Here is a 27,474-nt window from a genome sequence, read left to right on the forward strand (position 1 = left end):
TCAGTATCTGAGGGTAACGGTATAGATTTAGAGAACATGATTCAAATTAATATTTTTATTCTATCTGCTGCACACCTCCATGAATACTTTCCCTCCTGTTAGTCCTGTTCTCCCAAACACACCCACGTACATTACACACACTTTACATAATACCCATGAGCCCCTCTGTTCTGGGCAGCTGTGGAGGACGAGGGCTGAAGACGTCTCTGAAGGACACATGTACGATCAGACATCAGACCACAATGCAGATACCAAATCATGAACTGAACTCAAAGAAAATGTCACTGATGTTCATAGATAGAAAACTTGCTCGGGCATTGCTGAATTATAATTTTCTGTATAGTGCATTTCTATGCTGTTGTCTATGTTGGATGTTTTTCTGTGGTTGTTGGTATACAGCTGCTAGGATGTTTTGGGTTGAGTTTTTGAATTTTTATTATTTTTTAACTCAACTGTACATACAGCAATTTTTTTTTTCTTCTCTTCACTAACCTATATTCAGCTGCAAAGGCTTGACGGGTAGTTTAACTCCACAGAACGCATGTCTCTTTCTTTTCCAGCGTCTATTTCTTCTCCGCTTTGGGCGCTGTCCAAACTTCCAGAGAGATTCGACTGCTGCCAAAATGCAGAGTGCTATTTCCACATCTCCATCCCACATCACAAAAGGTCATGGGAGACCCTGCTTTCCCCGTCTGTCAGTTGATGTGGCCTGGCTCAGAAACATTTCACTTGCCATTACAGCTCCTGGCTCCAGAGAGTGTATCTATTTTCTATCAATCACACTCAGATCTATAGCAAACGATCTGTGAATTTGATTCAAACTGCAGGTTGTTAGAATGAGACTAAATATGGGATGCACTAGAGCGAACACTCTTTTAACAAATCACATTCTTAACAACCATTTAGAACATGCATAGAAAATACTGGAAAAGATGGGAACATGCAATGGTGAGTTTTTTCGTATTCTCTTCAGAAAATATTCTCTTAGTTTGTTTTTCAAGTGTGTGCACTGGCTCAAAGAGTGTGTTATGGAAGAGGATGGACACTTTCCAGAAGTCAGCCCATGCATCCCTTAACAGACTGTGAGCTTGACAATAAAAGCTGTTGACAAAATAATGAAGCCATAAAAATATGTATAAACAATAATAGAACATAAACATTTATGGTGTAGGACTAATTCACTTGTGCACAAGGGTAAACAGACATTGTGTCATGTCAAAAATGTCTGTGTGAGCCAGGGTTGATTGATGATTCCTAAATATATTCAAATATCGAATTGTGTGCATGATCTTTGACCAAAAGAGTTTGAAATTCCAAAACAATAGATGCTGACATTGAAGACAGACAGCATTGTGTGACTTGTGTTTGTTAGTGCTTTGACTTCATAAAGTCATAAAGAAAATTGAAGTTGAAAAGAAAAGATCCTGGAGCATTGGAGAACAGATGAGAGTTTGACATTTTGTTCTCTAGTGTAATGACATTCAGTGTGACTGAAGAGAGCAAATCGTTTTTGAAGGCTCTGCATGTGTCTGGAGATTGACAGAGGGGTTCTCTCGCGCCCTCTTGTGGCCAATTAAAGGTAACTTTATTCATTTAAAAGTTTGGCCTTTTTTATCCGATTCATCAGAGCAAAATCATTCTCAGATCCCCAAAGTTCAAGATTTACATTCCTGTAAAGCACTTGCATTGCAAATTGATGGATATAAGACATGTTTATTTGTTAAAAGTTTAATAAAACAAACATCACAGTCCAAAGCATGGACACACACACCTGTTTTTATACAGTCTATGACACACACACACACACACACACACACACACACACACACACACACACACACACACACACACAGAGAGAGCGCACTGTTTACATACTTTTCTTTACATATATATAATAAACATTTTCATTTTTTGTACTGCCTTAATGGAGCTAACTGATGTATGTATGAACATGTATTTAATTTTCCTTTCAAACAATGCACAATGGACTTCAAAATAAAAGTTATTCAAGATATAAAGAGAGAAGCTGAACAGCAGAAAAGACAAATACAAACAAATATATAATATAATATAATATAATATAATATAATATAATATAATATAATATAATATAATAGAAAAGAATGACAGGAAAACAAGACTTATTTATGATAAATTATATATATATATATATATATATATATATATATATATATATATATATATATATATATATATATATATATATATATATATATTTGGATTGCATTTGTCTGAAAGAAGAAAGTCATATACACCTAGGATGGTTCGAGGGTGAGTCAAACACAGGCTAATTTTAATTTTGGGTGAACTAACCCTTTAACGTTTTTCACAAGATAATTTCCCGCGTTTACGGTCGCACTTATTTTGCAATTACGTCATTGCGTCTGCCTAGACACCGCCCACTTCGACTTTACCCGGGTTCCGTAGCCAACGGGATGGTCAGCAGCTGAATTATATGTGCGTGACGATGACTGACACCCCAACGCACCAACCACGCCAATAATTTAATCTCATTCACAAACGTTAGCCAATCAGCGGCGTTGAGACGGCGCGTCAGTAGCCAATCACGTCCCTCCGTTCATGCCGTCCGGTGTCAGAGGTCGCTTCCCCCGCCGGCTTTCATTCGCTCGTCTCTCTTTCTGATTTCAGCAACGATGGCGGCGGAGCAGCAGCAGTTCTACCTCTTACTGAGCAACCTGATGAGCCCTGACAACACCGTCAGGAAGCAATCCGAGGTATGGAAGTCTTTGTGTGGATGTATGTGAGGAAATCTAACGCAGGTTTAGCGCGGGCTTCGCTGTGGCCCAGCACATGTGTGAAGCGCGCGCTGCTGCTGCTTTGCGGCTCCGAATCACTTCAGAGAGTCGATTCGCTTCAACGAACCAACTCCACAAACAAATTCCTCTGGGTTTTTTTTTTTGTCCTCAACACAACTTTTCGATTATCTTATATTGTGATATTTTGTTTTTGTTATGTGGATTTAAATTGCTTTTATATGATTTTAATGTGTTTGGTTAGACTGTAAAGATTACATTTTAAAAGGTACATTTGAGACTGAATTCGGTTTAGTTTACACATTTGAATCTTACTTTATCTGTCATACGTGGATTTCAGGCTGAAAGAGATGTAATTTCGAAATCAATCCAACCCTCAGTTCGAATTCGAATTGTTTAAATGAATCGATTCAGATGAGCCATTCGTTCGCGAATCGGACATCACTGTCGTGGGTTGCGTATCAGCGTGGCCTAACCAGCATTACAAACATGATGTGTATTACGTTTTGTGTCCCGTCTCGTTCAAAACTCTTATAAAACAGATGTTTTGTTTTTACCCCTAATTTAATCTTTGAACGTCGTCTTCCTTTTCTTGCCTCCTGTGACGCTCCAAACCGGTCGTTAAATCTGTATTTCAAACAGGTGAAGGTTTTAAACGAGTCACATTCCGAGAACTATCCATCAAAGTGACCACACAGACAAAATCGCAGTCTGTTTGTAACCCTATGCGGTTTACTTGATTTGTATCTCCCCTCAACAAGCAACACGGTAATGAAACGACGTTTCTTAGAAGAATGATGAATATTTAAAAACTGTTTATCGTCGCTATTGTGGCAAGGCTTGTATTTCACTCATTAAACCGTAACTTTACACCTATCTTCACGCCGTGAGATGAGTTTATCACAAAAGATGTCCATGTATACTGTCATGTTATGGAAACACTTTGGATTTGGGTCAGGGATGTGAAGTCAAGCGCATAGACCTTTTAAATTTCTAATTATATTTAATATAAACTTATAAACCCACTTTTGCATGGACGGTCACCAGCGTCGCAGATTTCTCGGCAAATTCGAATTTCCCCCTCTAAACCTGGTTCCCCATTGGCACGTGTTCAGACTAGTCTTTTGTTAGGCTCTTCTTTTATCAGTGGAGAGCTCAGATCGGGGCTCATGTGGATCGGATTGGGTCTAATCGCTCATCTCTGCCATTGGTCAGCACTTTCCTTCAGCACAGAGAATGCTTGACCAGGGTGTAGCTAATGCTGAGCGGAAACAGAGTCAGACTGGACCCCAGAAATTAACTGGGATGCCACTTATGTCTGACACAGTCCTGTGAAATTATTGGCAAGAAGTTTCCGAAAGCTTTAAGGTGTGTGATATCCTTGTTTCGGTCACATTCCCATTGCAACATTCATTCCAGACATTCTGCGCATAACCATGTCCATTTATCACTGACTCCTAGAATCTGTTTGACTCATGCAAAATGAACATCTTGAGAGGCTTAGTTGATCTCTTTCCTCCTCCTGCATGAACAGAATTAACTTTTGCTTTTAAAACCATAATAATCAACAAATGAGGCATTAAAAGTCTAAAATTAGAGCAAGGCATTAAATGATGGATGCTTCTCAAATTAATGTCTTCCTCCGTGCTTTTGTTTTGCAATATGAGTATCTAAGCATCCTCGTATCATGCATTTGCTTGAGATGCAAATATAAGAAGTCTTGAAAAACTGAACCATTACCGGTAAATTTGTTTAAAATTAGAACAAATATGACAATTGAGGAATGCAAATGTTCCCATTTGAATGAAGTTCGGATATATGTTGTTTTTCTGCGGACTTTTGCATCACTTAAATACAGTTATGTATGTATTAAGAATCTTTAGAAATTGTGCACTGGACAACAAGACAAATCTCAAATTAATCAAAGTCTAACCAAACATATTGGAATCTGATAAGGGTCGTTTAATCCAAATAAGAAATTATAGTTTTATTTGAAAAAATACAAGACAGAAGTGCCACATCCACATTTCTGTGATGACTCAACAAACAAAAAAACTTTTTTTGTAAACGCTATTTCTACGGGTGTTCAAGCCTGTTTTGTGTGTGCGAAGTGAATTAAGAAGTAATGGAGATTTGTTTGCGTTTTATAAACCTGAAATGTTAATGGAAATGCAACTTTTACAAATATAATGCAACAATTTTTCCACCCTCATGCTATTCCTAACCTGTGTGAGGATTATTTTCTTCTGTTCTGATATTTTGAAGAATGTTGGTAACCAAAAAGTTACTGGTAGCCATTGATTCCCATACTAGGGAAATCATTTCATGGTTAGCAGCATTCTTCACAATGTTGTTGTTGTTGTTGTTGTTTGTCTTCAATGGAGGAAAGAAATGCATACAGGTTTAGAGCAACATGAGTTGGTGAATGATTTTAATTATTGAGGGAACTATCCCTTTAAGAAAGCTCTGCTGATTCCTTGTATTCGGTCTTAAAGTTCTTATAACCATCTATATGTATAAACTCTGATAGCACTCATTAACTTCTTCATTTGTTCTTGTAGGAGACGTATGAGACCATCCCTGGTCAGACGAAGATCACATTCTTGCTGCAGGCCATCCGTGATGCATCCGCTGCCGAGGAGGTGCGTGAGAGTCCGTGTGCTGTCATCAGAGCCGGAATATTTATTCCAGGCATCCGTTTAGACTCTATGCATGGCCTTTAACCGTATAAATGGCAGGAAGTGCTTTGTTTTACTGTTCGTTATGCCTCATACCTGCTCTCTCAGGGTCAGATGGTGTGCTTTTTCTTTTTTTTTTACATGATTGTTTAATTGTTTAAATCAATTTAAGGTTGAGCTTTAAAAAAAACTGTACTGTGTGTTTCAGAGGGAAGCGTATCAACTAGTTCAGCTATAAAGCACTATTCGAAACTCGATCATTTGTACTAATTTTTTTTTTAATTGTTTAAATTTTTAGTAGCGATCACAAACAAAACAATGTAGTTATTAATTTATAATGTAATTTAAAATGTCTAAATTGTGCAGCCGTGCAAAAAAGCACAGCAAACCTGGTTAAATAATTGTTGGTGTTATTTTAGTATATGTTTTTAAAATTGATTTATTTTGTGTGTAAGATAAATAATGCAAGTAATTTTAACATAATATATATATTTTATTTATTTTTTTTACGTCAGTTTTGGTTTATTACTTCAGCTTAAATTACTTCAGAATCTTTTATTTCTTTTCCTTTTTTTTTCAGCTTTGTCAGTACTTTTTATTTATTTTTTTATCTGTAATGGTTCATCACAAATTGCAGTTTTTTTTTTTTTTTTTTTCATGCATTGTCATGTCAAACAAAGCGTTGCACATTTTGTGAAGATCTACTAACCCAGAAAGTCCAAGCATTGTGAGAAGTAGAACTAGACCCATCTCTTAAATCAATGATTACTCAACAATGACATTGTGCAAAGCCCACCTTCAAACATCTCTAACCATTTTAACCCCCCGAATGCCAAGATGACCGTGCGGTTAAACATGCCTCTCATCGTCTAGTTGTCCTCTCAACACATTTTAAGTCTTTGCTTCACCTACTGTCTCATTTCACTCTCCTGACCTCAGATATTTATAGATGTGTGAAACTAGAGTGCCACAGACAGTCAGCCTTAAAAAGTCCTCGTGCATCCTTGTTTTCTCATGCTCTTTAAATGTGATCAATACTAGTTGGTCACAGCATGTTTCTAGAGTTGTGTGACTCTCGAATGTGTCTCCGCAGGTCAAGCAGATGGCAGCCGTGCTTCTGCGGCGACTGCTGTCCTCGTCTTTCGAGGAGGTCTATCCCAGCCTGGCCCTCGACGTTCAGACGGCCATCAGGACCGAGCTTCTCGCAGGAATCCAGTCTGAAGCCTCCTCAAACATCCGCAAGAAGGTGTGCGACATCGCCGCCGAGCTCTCTCGCAATCTCATCGGTGAGTTGACTCCTACATCTACCGAATTAAATGGCGTCCGTGTGAACTAATGCCTTGTGTTTTTAACCCCAGATGATGACGGGAACAATCAGTGGCCAGAAATCCTCAAGTTTCTGTTTGATTCGGTGAACTCTCAAGACGTCAGCCTCCGGGAAGCAGCGCTGCACATCTTCTGGTGCGTCAACTTCAAGCTTCTTCGGTTTCGGTTACTTCGCTCAGAACTGATTCAGAGTTCGTTCGTGCGGTGATATTGTCTTTCTGAACGGTTTCCCCGTGTACAGGAACTTCCCAGGTATCTTTGGCAATCAGCAGCAGCATTACCTGGACGTGATCAAGCGCATGCTGGTTCAGTGCATGCAGGATCAGGAAAACCCACAGGTCAGTGTCCCCCCCCCCCCCCCCCCGTCACACACCTGATAAACAGACGTTTTTGAAATAGTTCCAAAATAATTCAAAAAATGAAGAGTTTACTGAGAATTTAAGTTGATGTGTTTGTTTACAGATGTAATGTACAGTATTTATTAATCTTTGTTATTGTAAGTTCATTAATTTGTTCACTGTTAGCGCATGTAACAGTGCATTAAGTAATGTTAACAAGCACAACTTTTGAATTTAATAATATATTGGTAAACTTGGATTAATAATGCTGTAGAACTACTGTTCGTTCATTGTTCATGTTCACTAAAGTAGTTAACTAATGAATCTTATTGTAAAGTGTTACCATGTTTTTTATTAAAGTACTTTAAAATGCAGATTTTTTTTTTAGTTGTTTTTTTTTGTTAATTCAAGGTTGGTAAATAAGAGTCGTTATGAAGCATATTATCCTAAATCTTGATCAGAATATACAGTAAAAATACATATGATCCTAAATAATCCAACCTTTACAAATAATCTGACATCTTTGATTTCCTCATCGGTTGGTAGCAAGTTTGAACTTGCTCTGTTTAATTACGTTTTTTTCTTTTGTCCCCTCATATGTTGTCTTTTAACCCTGATGAAAGTATTTGAACATGACGCACAGTAAATAACTTTATTCATTGATTCCTCTCCACCTTGTTGGTGTTGTGACATTGCAGCCGAATAAAGCTGCCAGAGTGACTCCTTTTAAACTGCTTTCACTTTCAGATTCGAACCCTGGCTGCGCGTGCGGCTGCGTCCTTCGTCCTGTCCAATGAGAGCAACACAGCCTTGCTGAAACACTTTTCAGACCTTCTTGCAGGCATCCTACAGGTGAAGAGATGTTTTATGAGTCAGAAAGTGCTAACTAGTTCCCCTTTATGTGCTTTTAAATCTATCCTTTTGTCAAGTTTACAGTGGAGAACTGAAAGGGCGGAGGCTGGCTTGTGTATTAACACTTGTATAGTTTGATAATGCTCCCTTGTGTTCATCTTAATTATAGTGTCTGCGTTCATGCTTTGAGGTAAACTGAAGCATAAAATCAAAGATATTAGTCAAAACATTAAATACCGAATCAGAAACTAATAAATATTGAATTGTGCGTTAGGTCTTAAAGTGACAGCAGCCTATTATACCATTAATTATTATTTTTTTGTTAACTGATTTAGTCACTGCTGTTGACTAAATAACTGTTGTAGCTTGAATGATATAATTTATACAGACTCAAATACTTAAATACTACTGTTATACCTACCTGTTTTCTAATTTAAAGCAGTGTTTCTTTAGTTTATGTCTTTGTTCTATCGTAATGAGTTAGTCTAGTTAGTTTTGTTGTACAATCAAGAATTGTTTAAGTGTTGGTGTTTGTCCATTATATATTTGCATGTATAATTATGGGTTAAAAACAACAAACTATATATATATATATATATATATATATATTATACATTGCCATGGATAGAAAAAATCTGAAACTCTAGGAAGTCCTTATTGTTGAGCACTGCAAAAAAGAGAAAAGTGCACTAACGAGAATCTTTCTTTCTCCAATCAGGCGGTGAATGAATCCTGTTACCGTGGTGATGACTCTGTGCTGAAGTCATTGGTGGAGATTGCAGACACGGCCCCCAAATACTTGAGACCAAACCTGGAAGCCACGCTCCAGCTGAGCCTAAAGGTGAGCGAAGCTGGGACCGGATGCATTTATTTAATCAGAATATACAGTAAAAATACAGTTGTGTTTTCAGCATCATTATCCACACGCTTCACTGTCACATGATCTGCAGAAATCATTCTGATATGATGATTGATTTTAACGATGTACTACTGTTCAAAAGTTTGGGGACAGTCTTTTTTTTTCTTTTTTTTTTAAAGCAAGGATGTTACATTAATGTGAATCAAGATTTGTATTTATTTCTAAATGCTTGTTTTACTTTTAATTTTTTTAAATTCTTTTTAACTTTTATTCATCAAGGAAACCTGAAGTATCATATGTTCCAAAAAAAAAAAAAAGTGTTTTCAACATTGATAATTAAAAATGTTTCTTGAGCAGTAAATCAGCATATCAGAATGATTTCTGAAGATCATGTGACACTGATTCAAAAAAATGCAGCCTTGATGAGCGAAGAAACTTTTTTTACATTTATTTTTAAGTTCTTGTATGCATCTCTCGCATTATTACGCTCTCAGTTGTGCCTGGTGGTTCCTCGAGGCAGCTCGTCTGTGCTGATCCATGGGGTTTTATTTAACAGGCACATATCGATCTCTGCGATTTAATGCTTGGAAGTTGCCGTTCCCATGCAGCTTCCACAGCCCGGTTGCAGAAACATGTTTTCATGGATGTGTGAGCATATCTTAAACCATGTACTGCTTTCAGAGTGAGAATGATGCACAGCGAACACAGTAAACCATGTGACCGTATAATAGATCCAGACCAATGCAGAACAACAATCATTCTAATCTGATTAATGTGTTCGACTCCAGTTGTGTGCAGACACCAACCTCACAAACATGCAGCGACAGCTCGCGCTGGAAGTCATCGTCACACTGTCTGAGACCGCTGCTGCGATGCTGAGAAAACACACCAACATCATTGCTCAGAGCGGTAAGAGAGGGACATTTAACGCTCCATACGTCACAATACTAATTACCAGAGTCACAGCTGATGAAAGAGACACTTGTCTAGCTTAAAGCTATTAGAAGTGCACCGTACCATGCAACTTAACGTGCATTTGGACATTCTTCATCAAGTAAAAAATGATTGCAGTTCTGAAGCAACTGATCCGTTGTCACGCATCAGAAAAATGAAGCTGATAGCGATGCTGTTTACTCTCCCAGCACTGTTAATGACTTAATCATGTTTGCTCTTAAATGTTTAGTGCCTCAGATGTTGAGTATGATGGTGGATCTGGAGGAGGACGAGGAGTGGGCCATGGCTGATGAACTAGAAGATGATGATTTTGACAGGTGAGATTAATATTTGCATGGTTTTTTGTTTGTTTGTTATTGTTTGCAAAGTATTCAGGGTCACTGGGTAATTGGCATACAGTTACTAAAAATAGTTTGTTTCCGCAGCTCGCTGGGATTCGATCTCTGTGGAATTTTGTGGATGTTAAGACCGTAGTACAAATTGATATTAAAAGCAGATGAAAGTCCTAAATTCATGAAGTTATGGCACTAAATTTAGCATGTACTGCGAAAAATTTCTTTAAAAAAAAAAAAAAAAAAAAAAGAAAGCTAAACTTTCCTAAAATCAAGGTACATTTACTTAATGCAAAATTAAGAAGTCTTGTTTTAAAAAAACACACACACACACACAAAAAAAAACAAACATTACTTGAAAAGCTTGCATTAAAAAAATCTATAGACTTCATATATATTTTAGTTGACAACGTAAAAATTTGCTATTTATTTTAACTAGTTTAACTTAAACTGAGTTTTTTTTTAAACTGTAGACATTAATAAACAATGCTTTCAAACACTTATAACAAAAGTATTAATTTAACAAAAATGTAAATAATAAAAAAAAAATCAAATGATAGTCAACTAAACTTGAATATAATATAAACAAATATATATGTAGCCAAGAGACTTTTTAAATTTGTAAATTTAGCTTAGCTTGTAGTACAGTAAACTGGAAAATATTAATAAAAACCATGTGTGTTCTATATAACCATTAAATAACCCAAAACTGCCATAAACGCTACAGAATTATTAAAATGAAAAGTGGGTATGAATATAAAAACTAAAAATGTTCACTCTCTCACTATAACTTGATTTTTTTTTTTTTTTATCCTTGAAGTGTTGCTAACTCAACTATATTTGTAGACATTTATAAGTAATGATCATTGATGCATCGTTTTTTACTCCATACCTTTTTATAATTTCATTTTTAAGTCTGAAGTGTTTTTTCAGGAGCCCTGCTGTATCTGCAGCGTCTCTGCTTTGAAGCAGCGGTCACTAAAGCTGTGTTCCTGCTGATGTTTGAGTGTGATCTGACTCTGCGTCTCTCTTCAGTAATGCTGTTGCTGGAGAAAGCGCTCTGGACAGGATTGCGTGTGGCCTCGGAGGAAAGATCGTCCTTCCCATGATCAAACAGCACATCATGCAGATGCTGCAGAACCGTGAGCAGATGCCTCAGGATCTATTATTGTGATTTGCTTTTAGTAGAAGTGAGATTTCTGATGTTTATTTCCCCGCTCAGCCGACTGGAAGTACAGACACGCCGGTCTGATGGCGCTCTCTGCCATCGGCGAGGGCTGTCACCAACAGATGGAGGCCATTCTGAGCGAGATCGTCAGCTTCGTTCTGCTCTTCTGTCAGGATCCTGTAAGAACCATCACAGCACTTCACTTCTGATGTGTGTTAGCGAGAACAGACGCTAAACCTGAGCCTCTGACCCCTGCAGCACCCCAGGGTTCGTTACGCCGCCTGCAACGCTGTTGGACAGATGGCCACAGACTTCGCTCCCACCTTCCAGAAGAAGTTCCACGACAAGGTGTCGCTTTCATACGTTTACGCTTCATTTGTTACCGTTTTTTTTTCTCTCTAAACTTGTTTGATTAAAACTACTGTATTAATGGTCAGTCATTTAACTTTATAGGTTAAATATAATATAGTCACTTACATTAAGTTACTATTTGTAGTAGATGTACAATGTAATATAAGTATAATAATAATAATGGTCATAAACGATAACATTTATAACTGTAGCAGTAAATATAAATTGTTACTTTGATATAATGTATCGATTTGATATAATGTATCACAATAACATTTGTATTAAAGATATAGGGTATAATTAAAAATTACTGTAAATAAAAAAATCAATATTTTTTAAATATATAGTAATTATGTAAACTACTACTAAAAATAACAATAATAAACAGCAGTTGTGATCATTTAAATCAATGTTTCTAATTAACAATTATAGTGATATTATTATTATTATTATTATTATTATTAGGTGGTTATAAAATACAGTAATTGCTATTACATTTACTGTACAATTATAATTAATAATTAATAGAAAATGATTTATTATTGTTAGTGGTTATAAAATATGGTAATATTGATAGTATACAAATACTATAAACAAATGAATACATTTATATTTTGTAATTCTAGTAGTAAAAGAAATAACAGATAAGAATAATTATTATTTAATGGTAAAATAACGGTTTTGGTCCTTTATTTAAAGTGAAATCTGAAGTGAGCGGTGCTGGTGGTGTTCGGTCGAGTCGTCCTCTCGGAGGATGGTTTTCTCATCGATCGATGCTCTGTGTGTGTGTGTGTGCAGGTGATCTCTGCGCTCCTGCAGACGATGGAGGACCAGTCGAACCCTCGTGTCCAGGCCCACGCTGCCGCTGCGCTCATCAACTTCACCGAGGACTGTCCCAAATCCCTGCTCGCCCCTTACCTGGACAGCCTTGTCCAGCACCTGCACGTCATCATGGTGGCCAAACTCCAGGAGGTGCGTCCCGTCCTTCCTTCATCGCAGCGTTTACACAGAGATTGCATCCCAAGCTGCTGCTTTAAATGAGTTTTAGACTTCAATCTCTCTTCTTCTGTTAGGTGCACGAAGCTAACGCGGTGAGATGTAGTTTGATCTGGATCAGGGTCCGTTCAGCTTCAATTCAGAAATCAGTGTGGTTTCTTTTACGCTTGCTGAATTGGAATTGAATTGAACCTCGATTCGGATGTTGTGTGATCACACATGTGTCCCTGGAGCACAAAACCAGTCTTAAGTCTCTCGGGTATATTTTTAGCAATAGCCAAAAAAAATATTGCATGGGTAAAACCTATTGATTTCTTTAAATCAGTAGGATATTAAGTAAAGATCATGTTCCGTGAAGATATTTGGTATGTTTCCTACTGTAAATATATCAAAACTTTATTTTCTGTTAGTAAAATGCATTGCTAAGAATTTATTTGGACAACTTTTAAAGGACTTTTTCTTAGTATTTAGATTTTTTTTTTTTTTTTTGCACCCTCAGATTCCAGATTTTCAAATACAATAGTTGCATCTCGGCCAAATATTGTCCTCCTAACAAACCATACATCAATGGAAAGATTATTAATTCAGCTCTCAGCATCATAATGACTGGTTCTGTGGTCCTGGGTCTTCTGGTGCTTGTGGTGTGTGTTTAATGGCAGCGAGTCATGACTGAATGTTGTCTTTGGTTCTTCCAGCTGATCCAGAAAGGCACTAAACTGGTTCTGGAGCAGGTTGTGACGTCCATCGCTTCGGTGGCTGATACCGCGGAGGAGAAGTTTGTGCCGTACTACGATCTGTTCATGCCCTCGCTCAAACACATCGTGGAGAACGCCGTTCAGAAGGAGCTTCGTCTGCTCCGAGGGAAGACCATCGAGTGCATCAGTCTCATCGGTCTGGCTGTGGGCAAAGAGAAGGTTTGATTGTGCAAAACTAACTCTTTTATTTACATTTTTTTTTATGCACCTTTTTTTTAATTTATTTTTTTATTTTTTTACAAATTATTTAAATGCATTTTATCAAATTTATTTTATATGAATGTAATTTCTTTCAAATTGCGTTTCCCATTAAAGTAAAAAATATTGAATGGATAAAGAGATCAAAATAAATAATAAAATCAATTTATGCTCATTTAAACATTAAATGTGCCAACTTCTCTTTTGAATGGAAGTTTTTTTTTTTTTTTTTTAGGTAAAATAGCCCAAAATTAATGGATCTAGTTTAACTAATTTATTTATACCTTGACAAGTGGATTCATCTGGCTCAAGCCAACTACACTTTCGATTTATGTATTTTTTTATTTTATTTAGTTTTATTTTTTAATTATTTTATCTTTAGTTATTTTAATCTTTCCTCTTTTTTTCTATTGCACTTTTTTTTTTTTTTACTTATCCATTAAAGTAAAAAATATTGAATCTGATAAAGATCAAAGTGAAATTTCACTTTTTTTTTTGTTTATTTAAAAATTAAACTTGCCAACGTTTTAGTTTTTAACTTGATCTATTTTATTATTTCATACAATTTTTAATTGCTTTAATTTAAGTTTATTTGAATCTAAATATTTTAGTTTATTTATTTGAATAAACCTAATTTATTTCTTATATTTATTTTTATTTAATAACCTTTTTATTTTAATTTTTCCTTTTAGGTACAATAAATAACTTAAGTCATGCATCCATTTTTATTTATTTATACCTTGACATGTGAATTTATCTGGCTTAAGCGAACTACACTTTCCAATAGAAAAGTGAAGATCCTGAAAAAAACTTGGTCCACTTTATTATTTACACTAAATTACATTTTAATAATGCTCAACATACATTGCATTCATGCCATCTACTCGCTCTCTTCACCTGTGTGATTGCATCTGAACGATGTGCTTGTGTTTGTGATTTCTCTGGTAGTTCATGCCGGATGCTTCAGCAGTGATGCAGCTCCTTCTGAAGACACAGACTGATTTTAGTGATCTGGAGGATGACGATCCACAGGTCAGTGAACACCAGCCGAGCCTGATCTCTGATCTCATCTCGTGTGTGTGTGTGTTTGAGCTGCGGTCTCGTGTCTGCAGATCTCCTACATGATCTCGGCCTGGGCACGCATGTGTAAGATCCTGGGCAAGGAGTTCCAGCAGTACCTTCCTGTGGTGATGGGTCCACTGATGAAGACGGCCTCCATCAAACCTGAGGTGGCTCTGCTTGACAGTGAGTGAGCCGTCCACACTAACATAGACACTCTTATGGTTTAAATCCATCTATCTGTGTTGAAGAAATGTATTGTACTTGTTTTAAAACGGAAATTAACTCTAATTTAAGAACTAAATAATAATAATAAAAAAAATTACTCAACAAAATATTACTAAAATATTAAAATTAAAAAGAATTAAGAGCTCATTAAAAAAAATTGGATTACAACTATAAAAAAAAAACTTTATTGTAAATTGTTACCGAAAAAATAGATTTTCAACTATATTAATATTTCTGATAGTCTACAATATATAAAATATATAAGTATTGAATTAAATTTACAACTACTGTAGTAATTAGTAACACGATAAAAGACAGTTGCAATATTTTGAATCAATTCTATATTAGCTATTAATATTTTAAAATTTTTAAAATAAAACAATAGGTTAAATTAACCTATTTTTTTATTTAAAAAAAAAAAAAATCAGCATTACTGTATTTCATCAACTTTTAAAATGTAGAAATATTGATGTATACAACATTTATTGTTATACGTAGGTGATAAAGAAAATCAGTATTACTATATTTTACCTTTATTTAAATTCTACATTAACAAAGAAAACTGTTTCTTAGTGAAAAAGTGTAGATTTAGTTGTTAAATACTGATTTATTTAAATTATGGATGTTGTTGAGTTTCATTTAAATCTATTTATTATTGATAATCGTATTGAACCCAAAATGTTTCTTCAGATTTCGCTTAATGCAAGTGTTAGATTAGTAGCCTTTGACTCTTTTGGAGTTTGTGGTAACACGTCTTGGTGCGACTCGTTCAGCTCAGGACATGGAGAACATGACTGAAGACGACGGCTGGGAGTTTGTGAATCTGGGGGACCAGCAGAGTTTTGGGATAAAGACGGCAGGACTGGAGGAGAAAGCCACCGCGTGTCAGATGCTGGTGAGACGAAGATCATTACCATTAAACCAGTGAGCACTAACTGAGCCTCCAGAACCAACGCTCGAGGAACCTAAAGGAGGTTTTGTTTTCAATCGAGTCTGGAAATGTAACAGCCACTATATTTCCTAATTCAAAATTCATTTGAACAAAATAATGCATTTCAAATTGTATAATAAATGTATGCATTTTAATGAAATGATGCATGCAAGTGTGAGTAGATTCATCTGCTTTTAACAGTTCAAGTCCATGTTGGGTCCTGTAACTTGCCTAATCTCTGGTGTGTTGCAACACAAGAGGTTTGTGTTGAATGTCTGGGGTGATATTTAATGTTGTCTTGTGTTATTCCTCAGGTGTGCTACGCTAAAGAGCTGAAGGAAGGGTTCGTCGAGTACACGGAGCAAGTGGTCAAGCTGATGGTTCCTCTGCTGAAGTTCTACTTCCATGATGATATCCTTCATGAGATCACGGTCACTTTACTGGATCTTCTGCAGCGGAATGATCCAGAATGGTCTTCTTTAATCTGGAGTGCAGGACGGGTTTATTATCATTTAACTCAAAGTGCTGAAACAACTAAAACCAAGAGCTGCGTATAAATAAACACATGAAAATGACAAATGCACAAAGAAATTACTGAAACATTAAAATGGTAAATATAAAAAATTTGGAATACAACGAAATATTTATGTATATATAAATAAAATTAATTGCATTACTAAAACATGAAAATGGAAAATATTAAGAACTAATAAAACAATTGGAATACAACTATAAAATAAATATATATGCATGTATGTTTATGTAAATAAAATGAACTGCTTTTAAAAAAACTAAATGACAAACGTGCAACAAAATAACTTAAACATGAAAACGGAAAATATAAACCTTTTTTTAACGTTCGTGATTGTAGTTATTTTTAAAAAATGTTTAAATGGTCCTTGTTCTGTTTATGTAGTAAAAAAAAAAAATTCAGTTCACACATTTCCAAGGCACCATTTCTCACTTTATTTTTAATTTCACTTGAAGTACTTAAAACTAATAAAATTAGACGCATTAAAATAAAACAATGCAGTTTAGCCTTCACAAATAAGTGCACAATTTTAAACTTTCAGAAATAACTGGAAATGTGTATTTTTACATTTTTGTCTATAGCTATTCCCGTTTTAGTCTTTTATTTCATCAACTGTAACTACATTTGTTTTGCAACTTTAGTTTTTTTTTTTTCCCAGAGTAATGACTAAGTTTTGTTTGTAAGCTGGACTTATCCTGAAGCTTCTCAGTTCCTGTTGTTCAGAGATGATTGTTCGTGCACCTGAGACTCTGTTAGCATCCTTAGCGTGTGTTTGACGTGTGCGTGTGGCGGCGTCCGAGTCCATGCCTCTCCTGCTGGAGTGCGCTCGCGTCCGAGGCCCAGAATACCTGACGCAGATGTGGCACTTCATGTGTGACGCCCTCATCAAAGCCATCGGCACCGAGCCTGACTCTGACGTGCTGTCGGAAATCATGCACTCGTTTGCGAAGGTAACGGGTTGAAGAAGCTCTGTTCAGCAGTGTTTGTGTTTGTTTTAATAAGTGAATGTGTTGTCATTAGTGCATCGAGCTGATGGGAGACGGATGCCTGAACAACGAGCACTTCGAGGAGCTGAGCGGCATTTTAAAAGGAAAACTAGAGGAGCACTTTAAGAACCAGGAGGTCAGACAAGGTAAGTCGCACAGGAATTAAGTGCTAACAGAGGCTGGTTATTGGATTAAAATACAGGAAAAATCATTTCTGTGTGAATCTGTTCAAATGTTTTATTCCCATGATGCAAAGATGAGTTTTAAGCATCATTGCTCCAGTCTTCAGTGTCACATGGTTCTTCAGAAATCATTCTGATATGATGATTTACTGCTTAAGAAACATTTCTGATTTGACTGTTGCTGAAGATTTTTTTTTATTTTTTTTTTATTTTTTTTTTATATTTTGATTTTTTTCAGGTTTCCCTGATTTCTAGAAAGTTTCAAAAGAACAGTGATTTGAAATAGAAATATTTTGTAGCATAAGTTTCTGTACTGACACTTTTGATCAGTTTAGTTCATCATTCGTGGATGAAATGATACATTTTTCAAAAACTAATCTTACTGAGTTTTGAATTTATTTGAATTTTCAAATATATTTTTAGGCCCTTGTAAAATCCTTTTTCCTTATTCTTTTACTTTCTCTTGCGCTTACAATTTTTTATTTTTTTTTCTGGATTCTGTTTTAATTATTAGATTTAACATTTTTAGAAACCAGAAAATGTATATAATTGATATGAAACTTCAATTTTACAATAAAGCCTCAAACTAATGACAGCTGGCAAAAAAGATTTACTATGCAATGTTTTGAGAATTATCTGTAAATTAAAGGATTAAATTATTTTGATTGGCCATTATCAGCATTCATTAAGGCCTTATTCCCATTGATTTCCTATGTTTACGTGGCGTAATCAGTTTTCATATGAAAAGTCATACAGGTTTGTGAAGTTTTACTAATGGTATCTGTTCTCCGCAGCCAAACGACAAGATGAAGACTATGACGAGCAGGTGGAGGAGACGTTACAAGACGAGGTGCGCAGCTCATCTAACATGCGTTGCTTCGGAGCAGTTAATTGGTTTAGGTGACTAATCGTGAAGCGCCTCTTGATCTGTGTTCAGGATGACAATGACGTGTACATCCTGACCAAGGTTTCGGACATCCTGCACTCCATCTTCAGCAGCTACAGAGAGAAGGTTCTCCCGTGGTTCGAGCAGCTGCTGCAGCTCTTCGTCAATCTGATCGTGAGTCCGCGTTTCTGTCCCTAGCCTTTACAGAAATATCACACTTGAAAAACACTTTAGGGATGCAATTTATTTATAGTCGAAGTTAAAATTAAATGTCTTAGATTTTGGACACAATATTGACCGTTTCCGCTTGGTTTGCTGATGAAATTGGCTCCAGTCAAAGCCACAGCAGAACCGTTTCGAACGAATCAAATGAGTCAATGATTCATTAACCCCTTCATGCAGTAGTCACTTGCCTCATTTCTGAATGAATCATCTGTCTGAACAAATCTAATGAATGAATAAATGACTCATTCAAACAGTCATTTGCTGCCACCTACTGGTGGTGGTTTCATATTTAAAACCATTGCATTTTTTCCTCCGATATTTTCTTTACTTTTTTTTTTTTTTTTATAACACTAATTTTATAAAATTCTTCATGCATTTTAAATTTTACAGTGTAAATGCATTTATGGCACCTCAGCTTCATCAAACTGTGTAAATACTTTAAGGCTGATGCAGTGGAAACATGGAGTTTGATACTGAATTAATTGAAACAATGTAAAAATATGTGGTGAAAGATGACCCATTTTAATACGATTAGTCAGAAAAATGACCATTTATGATGCATGGTGGGAAATGACATCTGTATGTTATATACAGCAACTGCTTTTCAGTTAACTGTTATTTCGATCTCTTTTCTAGTCGCAGAGCACTTTATTTTTTGAGAGCGGTTTAACTGATAGAACATCTCTAACTTCGTCCAGATTGGGGGAATTGTAATATTTAATAAATTATTTGCATTAAAGTATAGATTTTTGTTTAAGCTGTCAATTATAGTTTTTAGAAAGAAAATCTGTCAAAGAATTGACTAAGAACATTGCATGTTTCTTTTGAAATAAAAACCTGAAGATATGAGAAGAAAGGCCTGTAAGTCTTCAGTTATCAGAAATGTTTTAATTTATCTCATGCAAAGCTTTTAGTTGAACTCACTGGTGTGACCTGCTTTGTTACTACTTAATTACTTAAACTATTTAATTTAGTGAATATACCATGATTGCATTTTTCATGAAAATTGTCACTAGTGTCACATTCATTATGGGTAAATAAATGCACAAAAAAAAAATCTTTAAACTGTCATTTGTGCTTTTGTAAAATCAAGAGGTAATCTAATATTGAAAAATTGTTAGAAAAAAATCTTGTCATACCAAAAGTGGAGATATCTGTAGAATGTTATAGTGTTTATGGTGTTGTGTTCGTGACAGTGTCCTCACAGACCCTGGGCGGACAGACAGTGGGGTCTGTGTATATTCGATGATGTCATCGAACACTGCAGCCCGTCTTCCTTCAAATACGCGGAGTACTTCCTGCGGCCCATGATGCAGGCGCTGTGTGACAGCAGTCCCGAGGTGCGGCAGGCGGCGGCGTACGGCGTCGGGGTCATGGCTCAGTTTGGAGGAGAGAGCTACAGGCCTGCATTCACAGGTGAGACATCCTCGGTGACTTCCAGCATTATTAGCATCAGTAGGGCTCTATGAAATGGGTGCTGTTTGTTCCCAAATTCGTTTCTTTTTCTGGATTCTGCTTTTTTGTTTTTTGGGAATGGTTTTATTTTTTTCTCCCCCTAATAGTTTAATTTTAGTAATCAAAAAGCATGTCCCTTTTTTTTTTTTTTTTTTTTTTTTTTTTTATTTATTTATTTTTTATACTAATTATCTGATGCAGTTTATTTTTGGTTTAAGTTAAACAAATTACATCTTTAAGGCCCTTTTTGAATTATTATTTTATTTTTTTACTATTCATTAAGTTTTTATTTTCCGAAGTTCTTTTTTTTTTTTTTTCTGGATTCGGTTAACTGTTTTTAGTAATCCTAAAACGCATCCAATTAATTGAAATCATGAAACTTGTATGGTTTAAAAAAAAAATTTTAAAAATAAAAGCATGTGTAATTAATTGAAGTCATGAAAGAAATTAGTTGAAGTATGAAATTTGACTTGAGTCTATGTATTTATTTATAGTGTTTTTTTTTTTTTTTTTTTTTTTTGTCCTTTACCCCCAAAACTTTAGTTTTCATTTAGAATTTTTTTTTTCTAAGTTAGTTTGAATTTGGATTGTTTTAAGTAAATTTTAGTTATTAAAAACCATCTAATTAACTGATTTTATGATGCCTGTTAATTGAAATTTATTGAAAGTATAATAACCGTTCCTCTCTTTTCAGACTACATTTTAATGATCTTATTAAAAAAAAAAAGAATTTGATTTTAGTATTTATTTTTTATTTGCCAGATGCCTTGACACTGTGCTGTTGGTTTTGTTTAACTAGAGGATTCTGTGTGTTAATGTTTTTCTGCTTCATGGACATCATCTTCGATTCGTTGTTCTTCCAGAGGCCGTTCCTCTTCTCGTGGGTGTGATCCAGTCTCCAGACTCCAGAGCTAAAGAAAACGCCAACGCCACGGAGAACTGCATCTCTGCTGTGGCCAAAGTCATGAAGTACCGCCCCGAGTGCGTCAACGTGACCGAGCTCCTCCCTCATTGGCTGTCCTGGCTGCCACTCAACGAGGATAAAGAGGAGGCCGTCCACACCTTCAACTATCTCTGTGACCTCATCGAAAGGTGCGTGTCTGTCACCCGACGTCAACTCTGAGACTCTTAGAAACAGATTTGAGTTGAACCTTTGTTTTCCTCCGACAGTAACAATCCCATCGTTCTTGGACCTGATAATACGAACCTTCCCAAGATTTTCATCATCATCGCTGACGGTGTTGTGAATGAATCGATTAAAGGGGAAGACGGTTGCAGCAAACGATTGGCCAACGTGATTCGTCAAGTACAAGTGAGTTTGATGTCATGTGAACGGACTGCTTTATCACATTCACCTGTAGACAACCTCTGATGCAGGATTGCAAAATTAAATCAATTCTATTTATTCCCCTTTTAATATAAAAACATATAACACATAAATGACTTGGTGAATATTATTGTTTGTAATTGTTATATTGGTGCATATATAGACTTAAATAGCAGCCATGCCTTATTAATTTACAATAAAAGGGCATGTTTATCAAATATAAATCTCTTTATGCACGTTGATGTAGTGTTAGCATTCAGAATTCCTGGCCTAGCATTGATTTAAATGAATGTAGATATTTCTAATTGTTATATCGGTGACTATAAATATTTAATAGTTTATCCTTGTTCTTTAATGATCTTGTGAAATACAAATATTCAGTATGTGTTGATCTAAATATTGCAAATTGTAATGTTTTAAAATTTTATCTGATTTGTCATCCTAGTCATGTACCGGAAATTATTTCTATTTCTTTTATATACACACGTAGTATATATGCAATATCATATTCAAATGTATGCATTTAAATATTGCATGCACTTGCTTTTTAATTGAATTAATTTCAGTTGTATATATAGTTAAATATTTGTATTTGATATCTATATAGTGTAAATCTAGAAATGTTCAAGAAATGTTTCTTGCATGTTTATGCATGCTTTTAAATGTTTGTTTTGCTATATGCATATGTTGAATTGTTTATTCTTGTTCTTTAAAAATCCATGTTTTCCTAATAAATGCTCTAAGATATATTTTTAGTATGCATGATGATAGATTTTTAGATCATTTCCGAGCACCGGCAGGATGTAGCATGTATTGATTACGATGCATGCTACCTCTCTCCAGGTTTCTGGGGGACTCTGGACGCAGTGTGTATCGGCGCTCAACGAGGCGCAGCAGAAGGCCATCCAGGACCTCCTGAACACGGCCTGAGTGAACGAGCGAAGCCTTAACCCTGTAAAACAGCCCATCGATTGAGGATTCAAAACTGTGCACCTGGAATTCCAACATCTAGATTTTTGGCCCTTTCCCAGTTTCGAGTTAACGTCATGTGACTTGAGTTTGTGTTGGGCCTCTGAGCCGTCTGGACCTGATCTCTCGAAGGCTTGGGGCAGAGTGTGACCAACGGCTTCAGAAACCCTCGTCTTGAGCGGACATTGGGGGGGGGGTTAGGGGTATGAAACTAACAGTCATCCATCGTAGATCTTTAAGAATCTCTGGTGTAGAAATTGTGCTTTTCTCCCTTCTGAGATCAGTTCTAGTGTCTGTGGATCCTTGCCGAAGCTGATTTAAGGCTTGGTCCGACTCTTCTCCGACGGATCGGACTCATGTTGGTTGAGCTCGAATGCAGTAGAGCGATGATGCAGCGGTGAAGTCATCAACTTTTTGGTTTTCTTTTAGGCTTTTGTTTTTCTTCTCTTGGACGCCGGTGCTGATGTTTGGGAGAAACGCTGATGATCTCTGTGTTACGGCTAATATTTTCTCACTTAATCCACGCACTGAAATAAACACCATTGGGAAACCAGGACTCTTGGTTCGGGCTTCTGATATATTATGAAGGAAATGCACAAATCTGAGCCCGGTTGGCTTAATAGTGGTCACGTGTCCATGCAACATTTGTATGATATGCAATTTCTCCTGGTTAATCATTTTACAACACTTTCAGTATTAAAACTGCAAGACATGATCAACTCCGTGTCAGCGTTTCATTGCAAACTGAATGCTCTCAATATGAACTGAATTCAGTTCAAATGTTTCGTTCCTCAGGTTCTGATTCTTAACTAGTAAACTTTTGATTTTAAATAGTTTTACTTTCTCGAGTGCTCCTCAACCATTGTTTAGGAGAGGCTACAGCTTATGGAGTCTATATAATGCCACATTTTGCAAAGGAAAATAGTTTTGCAAATGAAAGTATTGAGAAAAATGTGCTTTTTGAAAACAAAAATAAAGATTTGCAAAATATAAATGAAACTGTGAAAGCAATGATTTTGCAATATATATCTTCCATGGCCATATGCTATTTTCTTTTGCAATTCTTTATTTTTGTTGGCAAAAATCAATTTCTTTTTCTCAATACTTTCATTTTCGTTTGCAAAACTTTAAAATGTTGCATCATAATTGACATTATATTGACTCTGTAGAAGCTAACATTAAGGAAGCTGTTTATGGTTTTACAGCAGTAACCACAGATGAACTTGATTGGGAGCTTATATATAAGGTTTGTCAATAGCAACATTAGTAAAATCTCGTGAAAAAAAAAAAAGAATAGCACTCAATATCTATTTGTTCAGTTTTTAAATTAGTTCTAGTCAAAACAAACATGCACAGGATGCAAATTAACATTGATTTAAGATGCTACTGGCCTGGGTTTATCATCTGTCAGCGAGCGTTTTGCTGAATTTAACTTTTGGCGGGAGTGAAAATGAGGCTGTGAAAGGATGAAGTATGGCGCCTCCAGTGGATTGTGTTTAATGAGTTGGTGCTTGTTCAGCTAAAGAAAAAACAGATGTCATTTAAATTCGTTACTAAATTAAATTAGTTACTAATTGCATCTTAAAGTGGTATTCGATTACTAATTATCAGCTCTAGAACTATTGCGTTATTTATTAACTTCTATATCCCAGATCAACCTAGACCAAATGAAAAAATTAAAGGCACAAAACTCGTTTTTTTTTTTAAAGACTTTAAACATAAAATTGCATCATTAACTCTTGAACTGACCAAAAAGGAGGACTCATTAAAAACCTACGTTTTAACTCCATTAAATCCACTGTTTTATACAGAATTATTTAATAGTCTGTGTACTGTAGTATTTTATGAATTACATAACTACTAAATTAGATTAAAGATATGCCTTTACCTTTTTAAGGAAAAAGTAATTTAGTAATATATTAGACTTTACACTGGCACCAGTTGAAGGAACTATATTTTGGTAGCAATTAAAATGGTATTTATTGGGAACCATAGAAGTCAACATTGAAAGTGGATCAAAAAACGTTGAGACAAGAACACATTTTTGGTTTCAGGACAGCTTTGGTAAAAGGTTTTGATCCACATCTGCTTCAGATGTTGACTTGTTGTAAATTGTAGCTTATGTTGTAATATCTTGGACTGATTTCATCTGAATCGATCGATCAGGATTCCTTTAAATGTTATTAGAGAATCCCGTAATAGTAATTACTGAGCCCCTCCCCCTTATTTATTAATTTATTTATTTGAAGGGAAGTGACGCATCCACAGCATGGTGGCGCTGTTACTCATCACAGTTCTTTATAAGACAGTATAAATTGTAGATTATCAAAAGAATCACTTGTGATTTTATACTCCTTGAATTGTAAAAATGTAATGTGGCTTTTTACCTTGGTAAAATGAAATGAGGTACCACTTGACTTGACTTTAATGTTCTTCCAAGTGTACTATGGTACTGGGGTGTCTCCCAAAAACGTACAGCCTCGAGGACTCGAGCAGGTGTAGTTCGACTCCGCCGCCAGGGGGCGCTGTTCTCACGAGGCTGTAGTGCTGAGGCTGGAGGCGGTGTTTTATTGTATGAAAACTGTTTGGGATCAGTTCAGTCATGGCGTCTGGGAAGACGGTGGATTGCAGCGCTTCCCGCGGATAACCGTGAACGAACCGATTTAACGCGACTCCATCCGCTGCTCTGCGCGCTGCTCCCGCGGAATATCGTTTAACGACACCGTGACGGAGCTATCCGGACGCTAGGAGGATTCATTCAGCAGTAAAGGTGAGATTCTGCGCTGTTTCATTGGCTCGCAGTAAACCGGCGGCTGCGAGCAAAAGTAACTATTAATCTTACGATCGCTGGATACATTGTAGCGGTTCCCATGGCTACACGATTAGATCAATCGCGCCGCAGCTGTTGCCACGCGTCATATCGTTTGATTCTACTCCTCAAAGATTTACTATAGTGCTTTACCATAGTGCTTTTACACTACTCTGTTGTACTTTCACGTCTAGCAAAAAATACTATGGTGATACCATGTTTTATTTGATTCTACAAAAGTACATTTGAAGTATGCATCGTACAGTGATGCTAGTTTATTTAAATGCACTCTGAGGTAGTTCCAAGAATGCATTGACCCTTGTCCAAATACATAGCATTACCATAGTAAATGTTTTATGGTGTTATTGGATAACATCATCCATACAATGGCGTTAGCACAGCATGGTCACATTGCTTTATCCTCAGCCTGCTTTTTAACTAATGCAACGCATCACATTGATGTATGGGTATATGAATAGATGAAGCACATGCATAGACATGCCTTTTCTTAATTGCATTATTTTTTAACGTAATGTGGTATTTTAAGTGGCTGTACTGGACAATATGGAATTTCCCTGTCAACTGAATTCTTGATTCGGCTAAACCACACACACACACACAAACACAGTCAACACAGCTTAACCTAGTAACATCTGAACCTCAGGGATTACTTGAATAACCTACATCTGCTGGCCCACTGTAAACACACGCATTGGCATGGATTTCCAAAGTCTTTTAGCAAAATTACCACTTAATCATAATTTCTACAGTTTAGCTTCATATTTCCCGTTTTTAAAAATCAAAACAATATTTCATGCAGTAATTATAGACATTTAATACGAAATTTACTCATTATTGTTATTTCTGTTAAAAATGTGTGTGTGTGTGTGTGTGTGTGTGTAGGGGGTTGTGGGCAATTACTAGATGGTTAGTCAAAAGAACCTCATTACACGACATGCACAGTAAAGTGTGTACTTGTCACTTAAAACCAAAGCTGCACAACCAACTCCAACAAAAAATGGAAAACTTGATGCACTGTAGCTGTTCATTTACACGACAACGTTTTGGGGGCCTTAAACTTTGGAAATGGGTTTCAAAAGTGCAAGTTTTTGGAAAAATTACTGTTATTGTCTCCATGAAAATTTGTGAAAATGGTGATATCATGTGTAAGCTTGTTATGTGTTCAGTCTGTAGGAATTCATATGTGTGCATGCCTTGATAATACTACGGTGGCCCTGTGGTGCACAACACAACTAAAACTCTACAACACTTAGGATTGATTTGGTTGTTTTGTGCTATTTTAGCTCTGTTGCGACTTGTTTCTATTATGTTGCTACTTTCTTCTGTTCCCATGTGACTTTTTTATGTTATGTTGCGAGTTTTGTTTCCACTCCGTTGAGGCTTGTTTCTGTTGTGTTGTGCTAATTTTGTTGTGTTGAGGCTTGTTTTCTTTGTGATCTTGTTGTGTTGTGCACTACTTGGCCGTGGTTTAATGTAGCACTTTTAGTCATTTATTTGAATCCATGTGAATGCAAAGAAAAACTTGCCTGTCTGTTTTGAGTACAATCATTGTCATGCATGTTAATCCCAATAGGAATTTTAAGTATTGCTTTGCAAACATTAGTATTTAGACATTATGATCAGGGTCGCACTAGGCGATAGAATGAGTCCTCCTCAAAGTCTGCTTCACAGAGTTTCTCTTCCCATCAGGCCCTGAGCCTGCGGTGTTGATCCATGCGCTCAGATGTGTATGTTGAGTCTGTCTCACACTGAAGCCTCTGTTTCACTCCGTGCGCCTCAATGAACACTGGGAACTTTCAGGCAAACAAGTTGAAAGGCAGGTTAACTAGCCGAGCGAGAGTCTGGGAACGAACCCACGCTGCACGCACTGTGTTCCTCGTTCGCTGTTTTCTGTGATGGGTGTGTGTGTGTTTGTATAGGATGGATAAAGAAAGCTTGTTTGCGTGAGAGTGTTTAAATAAAGTAAAAGTTTGGGAAGCCATCACATACCCTGTTTTACCCTCCATGAGATCATTGACTAGCAACTTGCTACTGAAATAGGTTTGCACTTTGGTTTTAATGACACATGATAGCTTTCGCTCCCGGAGAACTTCCTGTTTCTTGTCTCAGACGAGCTGTTTATCTGTGTGTGACCTTCCTTCTGTGGTTCCTTCTTTGTGTAAAACTTTCCCATTTGTGGCCTGCTTGCAGAGGTTTCTGTTTCACTCATTTGTCAGAGTTTACTGTGATGGTTTAGCATGAGACACTTCCTGCTAATGGACA

At 36.3% G+C, this 27,474-nt stretch overlaps 2 protein-coding genes and 1 non-coding gene across 5 annotated transcripts in view; all 3 read left to right on the top strand.

Annotated features, from left to right (window-relative positions):
• Positions 1–2,560: 2,560 nt before the first annotated feature.
• On the top strand, positions 2,561–23,101 carry LOC127949149 (importin-5). Its single transcript, XM_052546112.1, has 26 exons — positions 2,561–2,756; positions 5,357–5,437; positions 6,567–6,759; positions 6,832–6,934; positions 7,041–7,137; positions 7,885–7,989; positions 8,708–8,830; positions 9,637–9,757; positions 10,032–10,119; positions 11,170–11,276; positions 11,357–11,481; positions 11,561–11,650; positions 12,452–12,625; positions 13,345–13,563; positions 14,551–14,634; positions 14,715–14,847; positions 15,663–15,784; positions 16,135–16,231; positions 17,130–17,302; positions 17,373–17,484; positions 18,315–18,370; positions 18,458–18,580; positions 19,828–20,047; positions 20,950–21,178; positions 21,257–21,398; positions 22,257–23,101. The coding sequence occupies exons 1-26, from the start codon at positions 2,676–2,678 to the stop codon at positions 22,341–22,343; spliced, it is 3,285 nt and encodes a 1,094-aa protein (XP_052402072.1). The 5' UTR covers positions 2,561–2,675; the 3' UTR covers positions 22,344–23,101.
• On the top strand, positions 9,347–9,484 carry LOC127949755 (small nucleolar RNA SNORA84). Its single transcript, XR_008152433.1, has one exon. It is a non-coding gene; the product is annotated as a small nucleolar RNA SNORA84 (small nucleolar RNA).
• Positions 23,102–24,651: 1,550 nt separating the features above from the next.
• Positions 24,652–27,474, top strand: part of LOC127948840 (FERM, ARHGEF and pleckstrin domain-containing protein 1) — a 65,924-nt gene continuing 63,101 nt past the window's right edge. The window contains exon 1 of one of the 3 annotated variants that reach the window (XM_052545610.1): positions 24,652–25,152. The gene's annotated coding sequence lies outside the window, so the exon portion shown is untranslated. The remainder of the gene's footprint in view (positions 25,153–27,474) is intronic. The other 2 variants (XM_052545612.1, XM_052545611.1) reach the window with 2 other exon arrangements.

This window comes from Carassius gibelio, chromosome B1, assembly GCF_023724105.1.
Source record: "Carassius gibelio isolate Cgi1373 ecotype wild population from Czech Republic chromosome B1, carGib1.2-hapl.c, whole genome shotgun sequence".
Taxonomy (NCBI): domain Eukaryota; kingdom Metazoa; phylum Chordata; class Actinopteri; order Cypriniformes; family Cyprinidae; genus Carassius; species Carassius gibelio.

What these genes read in the sequence shown, in the direction of transcription:
- LOC127949149 (XM_052546112.1), top strand. Translation starts at nt 2,676, where the DNA reads ATGGCGGCGGAGCAGCAGCAGTTCTACCTCTTACTGAGCAACCTGATG. An exon ending in GCTCTCTCGCAATCTCATCG is followed by an intron (nt 6,760 to 6,831) that starts GTGAGTTGACTC and finishes TTTTAACCCCAG; the next exon opens with ATGATGACGGGAACAATCAG. An exon ending in CAACATCATTGCTCAGAGCG is followed by an intron (nt 9,758 to 10,031) that starts GTAAGAGAGGGA and finishes TTAAATGTTTAG; the next exon opens with TGCCTCAGATGTTGAGTATG.